This window comes from Prunus persica, chromosome G2 (assembly GCF_000346465.2).
Source record: "Prunus persica cultivar Lovell chromosome G2, Prunus_persica_NCBIv2, whole genome shotgun sequence".
Classification (NCBI taxonomy): Eukaryota; Viridiplantae; Streptophyta; class Magnoliopsida; order Rosales; family Rosaceae; genus Prunus; species Prunus persica.
In genome coordinates this window covers 16098141-16106564 of record NC_034010.1, presented here as the reverse complement: position 1 = coordinate 16106564, position 8424 = coordinate 16098141, and the positions used below count along the sequence as shown (strand labels likewise).

Below are 8424 nucleotides of genomic sequence, written 5' to 3'. Positions count from 1 at the left end.
ATGCAATTCCAAAGGCAGTAGTTAACAATAAAGCAGCAATGAGGTCAGATTAGGACTTTTACCTCATACATAGGCCTCCCCCCTGAAAGCCTCGATTGCAAGCTTCAATCAGTAGTAGCCAAACTTGGATGGGTCAATGGTATGTAAAGGAATGCCGGCACTAAGGTACTCGATATATTTGACTGTCATAATGCCACATGAAGTACTGTCCACCCGAGCAGTAGACAAGTTAGAAGTGCACCTATTGATAACATCCGAGTATAGTGATTTAAAAGAACACAGCTTACCCATCACTTTGTTGAGGAACATCGGAAATTCTGCAAATTGTGAATGGGTTAAAGTTTGACATGTCAGTCCCCTTTCTCTTCACCGCTTCAACCTCCGATTTCTCATAAAACCTCATTTCATGCAGCACCTTTGCAAGTGTATGGGTAATAGGCTCCATGAATCGGACAAGCATACTGTTGGAGGTAAAATCAGAATACGAGTCATAGACAGTGACAGTATGTCGCACAAAGTCGACTTCTACTGCCACCCAATGGGACTGTCGAACATTATACGGGAGATAGACCTTGCGCACTTTCGTCCATGCTTGCGCATACCCATGTTGCCATGACCCATTGACAAAGTGGTGTACATTTTTGAGGTAGTTAGGGGGAGAGTCAACGGTCCTTGCAGCATATTGTTTCCTCGTGACTCGTTTCCCACTTGGCATTGCAAACGGCTATAAAAATTGCTGCAACCAAGTGTGAAAGACACGTTACATAAACCCAAATCAAAGCACCAAAAGGAGAGACCTACATGACTCCTACCAATGCAAGAACTGCAGTGACACATAGTATGGATACAAAAATACCTGCAGACAAAACTCGGCGGTTGTCCACTCCCTTCCAAATAGTTGCGGATGAGAGAGTTGTCTTTTGCGTATTAGAAACATGGCCATGTCAAGGTGCTGCTATTTCAGAACACAACAACCGCGTCAATATCACAACAAATGACACATAGTCAATGTCATCAAATAAGAGATTGCTCGAAATAAAGCCGGGTTCAAATTGTTACCCTCGAGCTCATCCATGCAGTTTCATCTAACAGTTTGTAAAAAAAATCTGCCCCAACTTCAAATGGTTCGAGCTCCAGCTCCGCACTACAAAACAACACTTGCAAAGGTAAATTGAAATATAATAGACAAGTGGAACACCTTGTATAATATGACAGTGACAGACACATGTATAGTATAGCTGCATATAAATTGTTTGCATACATCAAAAAACAAGTATATTGGTTTTGCCAAGATACAAATCCTAACCTGATGTCAGTTTTCCAAGCCCTGCAAAGTTGTATGATAGCCTTCACATCGTCCATGGCCACGGGTTTTGTTGGATCAAAACGGGGCTGAGGTGTCTGTGCATGCAAATCAGTAACCTTCCTCTTTTTCCTGGAGGGATCGGTGAATGGACTCAACAATGGTGTCGCAGCCCGCTTAAGTCTGCACTCTTTACCTTCAGCATCTGGTTTCTGAACCGTGGCAGTAGCCTCGTTGTCCCCTTCATCACCAACCAGACTTATGTTACATTTCATGGGAGGCCTGACCTTGCATCCCACCCCCTCAATTTCTGTCTTCTTCCAATCCTCTAACAAATGTAACATCGTTTTACAAATAACTCTATACCCATTCCCATCTTCCGGAGTAGGAAGGAGGGCATCTTCAACACTAGGAAGCTTCACATCTTCAGAGGTAAGAACCTTGTGAGGTTGTTGGTCCACTTGCCTCTCACGAACTGAAGTTTCAATTTCAGTGTCTATGACTTCCATGGCTGGGAAGGGTTCCACTCCATCAGCAGGGACTTCTGCTTCCCTTGCAGCCCCTTCTTGATCTGAGGCTGGAAAGCCTTCCACTCCATCACCACAGACTGCTGCTTCCATTTCACCCCGTTCTGTATGCATGCCTGGGAAGGCTTCTACTCCATCAGCTGGAACTTAAGTGTCCATTTTAGGTGCTGCTGTAGTCGGACTAGTAGGTTCATTTAAGGGTGACAATTCATTCTGCCCTCCTTCATTCATCTGAGCAGTACAGACTTCCTCATGGCCTTCTCCACCATAATTTTTTTTTAACTCCTCCATCTCCAACTTCAAATAATGTTCGACTTCAGCAATTTTTAGGGTCAAATCCCGAATAGCCTTTTTATTTCTGTCACACTCGTTCTCATGCTTCAAACAGTTCTTCTGTACAATAGCTTCCAAGTCACGAACTCTGTTCCTAAGCCCTCGATTTGAATTACGTAGCTTAGCCAACTGATCCTTAGTGCTGCGTAATTGATGCTTCAAACTGCGAACGTCATTAACAGACCCTTTGGCCTGCATACATTCATGAATGCAACAGTTAGAAAGCTTACAAAAAACCAGGAAACTATTTCCACTTCAATCCTATCGTATTCGCTATATTTTCACAACATTGGAAAAAGGTCATGCTCACCTTAGAAGAGGAGGGAAGGGTGGCTGTTTCCTCAACATCGGCGTCTTTTTCTTCACTAGAAGTGCCGATTTTTTCTTCGGCCTCATCCCCAAATAATTCAACCATTTCTTCTTCGTTGTCATCATCACCCCAACTCCAGTAAGGTTGTTGCTTCTCAATATCTGTTGGCCGGAGAAGTTGCACATCAACCTCCGATTGAAACACATAAAAAAAATCAGTGAACTTTGTAATTTTTCCTAATCATAACATCACTAATACAAACAGATCTAACCTCAAAGTTTTCAAAAACCTGACTCATAACCTCCCGAAAACGGGCCACCGTGTTGCTCCTCCAATGTAATATTCGAGGGATGTGCCTATTGTCTTCATGGACCGTGAAATGCAATGCTTCCAATGCTGGGAACACTTCAAAAGCCCAAATCTGTTCACAACAATGAAACATCAATATCTGTAAATGTATTTACATCAAATAGTTAATTGCTGGATATGTGTTCACCTGAATAGCGAAGCCAAACCCCCTTATGATGTACTCTCTTGGTCTACCACTTCGCATTCTTCTCTGCGCTCTCTTTCCACTTTGTTTGGGCATTTTTCTTTTTTGGGGCACTTTGACTCGTTGGTATTTAGCACAAACTGCCCTCAACAGTGAAGCATTTGTCATTGCATATGACACTGCGCCCCATGGATACTTGTCAAACTCCTCTAGGTCTTCAGCCAACTTCAAATAGTGCATGTCAATAAGCACATGCTTTTCAGTACCCAATAGAACAAAATTGGCAAAATAGACCATTCCAAGCTTGAACGCATCCTCATCATCTGTGCACTCGATGAAGGCGGTGTGTAGGTCCGAAAGGGTGGCAGGTTTATTGCTGCTGAAGTATTTTCGCTTCAACGAGCAATTTTCATTTGTCGCCTTCGGAATGAAAGGGAGCTTTCCGAACCTTAGCCCCGTGATGAGGCAAAATTGTTGGGCTGTGAATTGTATCAACTTGTTACCCACAATGAATTTTATCCCGTTCACCTGTGTAACTGTCTTAGGATCAGCCTTCCTCATCAACAGGCCGTGGACAATTTGTGAATTCCACTTCAGGTCCTCTATCAGTAATAGATGACCAAAACAACTTCCCTCAAACCTCTGTAACTGCTGCGTATTGAACTTCGCCTTTATTGTTGTAATGGCGGTCCTTGTGTGTGAAAGGGCAAATGGCTTTCCTTCGTACTTCTCATCCTCAGGAATCATAAGCTTTGCTTTACAAGCCATTCTCAAGTTCCCTGCACAACAACATCATACATATGGATCATTGGTTACCCATATTTCATACGTACATTACTCAAACTAATACTTTCAACCCATTTTGATATATGTATATACATATGACAAAACCATAAATGTTTTTAAGCCTCTTTTCTACTCTCCAACTCTCTCCACACTCTCCTCTTATCTACATTCCCTTATGCCAAATGTACATCCCATTCCATCAAAAAACCAAATACCACCCAAGTCTGAAAACAATTTCATCAACCACGGATCCACTTCATACAGGGTTTGGGCGAAATGGCTACAAGAATTACTCCAAATGCATCAATGCCTACTAAAATCTACTCATATGCAATACAGTACCACACATGGAACATCAGTATTCACAGTTATGGACTCTGTGTGCAAACTAGACACGTCAAAATGTTACTGCAACTGCAACTGCCAAACCTAGATGGATGAACATGCAATTTCTAAACAGATACTAAAGCCCCATAAAATACCATTTTCAGACATATATCACAAGCTGCAAGCAAGGAATAACAACACAATTTAGCAGGTTTTATACCACAGGGAACAGAAAATTTCCACGCCAACTAACTTTAGTATTTCAAAATCACATAATTAACCATTAACACTGGAAGGGTGCAAAATATGCTACTACGTGCTGAAACACCAATGATACCAACAAATTTACTCGTGCATTATTACTCAACACCTAATTCAGGGCCTACTGAGGTAATGGTGTGTTATAATGGAATAGCCCTTGCCACCAGAATAATTTCCCACACTAAATATGACTCATAAAATGGAAGTGAAAACAAGCATCACAAACGAACGAATCCTATATGACAAATAGCAATTTGAGGCACTGCATCGTCCATAGAGCAAAATCAATACACCAATACAAGTTTCATCCCAGCATGATCTACTTCACAGTTAAATTACATTATTATTGCAATCTCTCTAATTACTAAACTTCACAAATTCAGTCAGAGGTTAGTGAAATTATCCTTCTCAAATGATAACCATACAAAAACACAAACTAGTCAATAACAAATACAAAACCCACCTTAGAATCACTCCTTCTCTGCACAGAACCGAATTCGAAATCCCAGCAACACCTACAACAAATCGCGACTTTTGTCCTAACCGACTCTCACAGGATTGAGAAGGAGGAGGACGTTTGTGAACAAAGTCCTAACCGAAACCAAAATTTAGGGTTTTTTTAGGCCCTGAAGGAGCAGAGAAGAAGAGAACGACGTCGATTCAAGACTCGAACTTAGAGGGAACTGAGACATCATTTAAGGGAGAGAGCATTTAACGATTAAACCCTCTCTCTCACCGTCAAGAGCCCCCTCACCAAACCCTAACATTGACTGCAGAGAGAGAACGACAGAGTGCTGCTTAGGTTTTCGTGACAGAGGAAGAAATAGAGTGGTGGTGGTCGATGGACACAGAAACCGCCGACAGAGGAAGAGAACCGTGACTGAGCGCTGAGAAAGGGAGAGAAGCCAGGTGCGTTAGGTCGCCAATCAAAGGCCAATAACTCCCCAATACATGTGCTTTTATATGGAGGGCAGTTTGGTCATTTCACGTTCAAAAGTGATTATATCAGAACACAATTTGTAACCTGATTATTTCAGAATATCACTTATAAAAAGTGATTATATCAGCATATTTCCCAAAACTTATTAATTTGGACATGGAAATGTATATTTTGTTTGGCTCCTTTGTTTATTTGGATTTGTATGAATCAAGGTATGGTGAAATGGTTGTCAATTAAATCCCTGTCTTTTATATAGAGTGGAGTTTGGACATGATTTTGCATTTCTAATGCCATTGGGATGCTTAAATAGAATTTATTTAGATATAAAGATACTGGAATTATTATATCATAGATTTAGCCTCACATAACATATTCAAATCTCAAGAATTGTCAAGAATTGTTAAACTAATACATTTGTGAAGAATTTTGGGATTTGATTTCTGCATATTGGACTGGATGACATATATCTTGCATATTATTGTACTCTACCATATCAACCTTCCTCATTGTGTTTTGCAAATATAATTGACTTATCCTTACCGCCCTTAGAGCATCCACAATGGGCTCCCTAAACCACCTCCTTAGCTAAAATTTAGGAATGAATTGAAAAAACCCACCTCCAACCATGCTCTCTATTCAGCTCCTAAATCTGAGGAGAGAGAAAGTACTCCTAGTGACTCCCTATTAAATGCTTCTATATTTAATATTATTTTAAACATTTATTTAATGCCAACTATTTTTTATTATTGCTTTTATGTCTACACTTTATTCAAAAATTGAATTAAAATTTATTAAAAACATTTATGACTCTTTAAATTAGGGAGTATGGTTGGAGTTGAAATTTTATAGAGAACTCCTAAACTAGCTTTCTAATGTTTTTAACTAAATTTTAACTAAAAAATAGAGAGCATGATTGTAGATGCTCTCTCTGTGGCTCTCCCTTGCTTGTTGGCTCCCACATCTAGCACAAACAAACTGGTAAGTAAAGTCTCTATCTTTTCAGGTTTTTTGCTTTGAATCCCACTCATTAGAAAACAGACAGTACAGTTACTATAGTATATATTATGAGACCTTCATAAATCATTCCCCAGGTTATTTGATGCATTTTGAGCAGCATGTGTAAGTTGAATGATAAGAAATTATTAAGGAGGATTGTTAGAAAGTACACTACTAAATTACGTTTTTAAAGGTATCTGAACACTAATAGATACTCATCTTACTAAAGTATCATGTCAAATGACACCATAACTCCTACACTGGAACATATGGACTCAAAATCATACAATTATCCTTAATAGCCTATGCTAGAGTTCACCAAATTCAAATCATATTAGCTCTTGAAAGTAATCTCATTTAGAAAATTGACAACATCCATTAAAAGACAATACGGCATATACTATTCAAGAACAATTGGTGCATCTACATTATCACCATTGAGCTTGTCTAGAAATTCAGATGGGATGTCACCTCTGAGAATTTGGACTCTAAATACTAGCCTAGTACTGCTGCACTCTAGTTGTTCAAACACACATGCACCTCCAACCTTCAAATTGTTGTCAATGGCAAATGGTCTCCAGTTATCAAGTCTTTTACAACTGGATGATTCATGATATATTATCTCCCAGTTCTTGCCCCGAAATGCAAGAACCGTATGGATTGAACAGGAAGGTAGTGTTGCATTAAATTTGCCTGGGACCACCTGCTCGAACAAATGATTATTTCAACGAATTAGACTAATTAAAGTGATGAAATTGATAATCCCAAATTAAAGAATTAGCAATGCACAACATTGTTGCCTACAATTGCAAAGAAAAAGAAAGTTTCAGCAGTAGCCAGATTATTTTTCACTTGAACAAGCCAACCCATAATTTAAAACTAAGAAGTATATGCAAATTGCCCATACATTACGCTCATCAAACAAATTGTTACTTCATTCCAATTTGATTATGTGATAAAATTGGCAACTATGATCATGTAGACTAACACCAATAGTTAAGAAATTGACATAGGAGGAAGTCTCACCACCATTTAAACATGGGAAATTAGGGTATAATTACTAGTTGGTACATGGGTTTGATAGTTGTTTTCGTGAGAACCACATCAAAAAAGGGTTTCCCAGAAAGTGGCCAAAATTCATCCCCTTCTAGTTCAATCACGGGATTTGATGTGGGTAGGTCTCCCACTGCATCAACTGGAAATTAACAAAGAAATTATCTGTAAAAACAATCATAATACTGATGAAAAGATACCCAACAGTACAGACAAAACACAGAAAAAATCTTATGATAAAAAAGAGATCACGAATTTTAAAGGTAATGGAAAGTTGCAAAGAATTTCACAGAACTTCAGAATTATATGCACTTGTAGATTAAAAAAACCTTATTAGAAATAATCCACAAGGGTGAAACACAATGAAACCTATCCATGAAAGTTTGTCGATAGACATAAACAGTAAACCCATCTGTTGGGCAGGCCTTATGACATGAAGAATTTAGGCATTTCTTATGAAATCGACAGCTCTTAGGCATATTCACAACAATGCCTAAAGCCAAGATATTTGAAACCCATTTTGAAAAAAGCTCAGCTCGGTTTAAGAACTGTGCTAATTTGTTTTTGGTAAGACTGTACGTTCATATATTCCTATTTTATATATGTATTTCCTAAAATTTGAAATAACATAGTCTAATTTTCCCTCCAATTCTTTCTGGCAATTTTGCTTTCCTTTTTGCTGAGAAGTCTTCGTTTCTTTCTTTATTGACCTGTGTTGTTAATTTGCATATTTGTAACGGCTGGTCTGACAAACTAATCCCATGGGGATTATGATATCTATGGTTCTATAATATAAAATTGTATTCTTTAATCATTTCCAATTTCTAATTTTTCACTCTTCTTGTTTATTTTGTTTTTGGCACAAGTGATATTGGAAAGGTCGAATTCGAACACAGAACTTCCAATACAGGAAAAACTGCTCTTAACTATTTGAGCTACATGTCCCTTGCTTCCACTCTTCTTGTTTAATTCATCAAAAAATTCCAATAGTGCCACATCTATGACGACCTTTCCCCCAAGTTTAAGAAAAATCTGGATTTATGAATGGTGAGGGTCATTAAAGATGTGGCACACTCTTACCTGTTGAAATTTTAG

At 38.8% G+C, this 8424-nt stretch overlaps 1 protein-coding gene and 1 long non-coding RNA gene across 2 annotated transcripts; both read right to left on the bottom strand.

Annotated features, from left to right (window-relative positions):
- LOC109947193 lies at nucleotides 860–1466 on the bottom strand. The gene is made up of 3 exons (XR_002270139.1): nucleotides 1307–1466; nucleotides 1060–1144; nucleotides 860–952 (listed from the first exon to the last, which is right to left on the bottom strand). It is a non-coding gene; the product is annotated as an uncharacterized LOC109947193 (long non-coding RNA).
- LOC18786016 (B3 domain-containing protein Os04g0386900) lies at nucleotides 6676–7478 on the bottom strand (the record flags this gene model as incomplete). The annotated part of the gene is made up of 2 exons (XM_020557324.1): nucleotides 6676–6979; nucleotides 7338–7478. Coding segments are annotated over 2 exons (444 nt in total), but the record flags the coding sequence as incomplete, so codon positions are not given.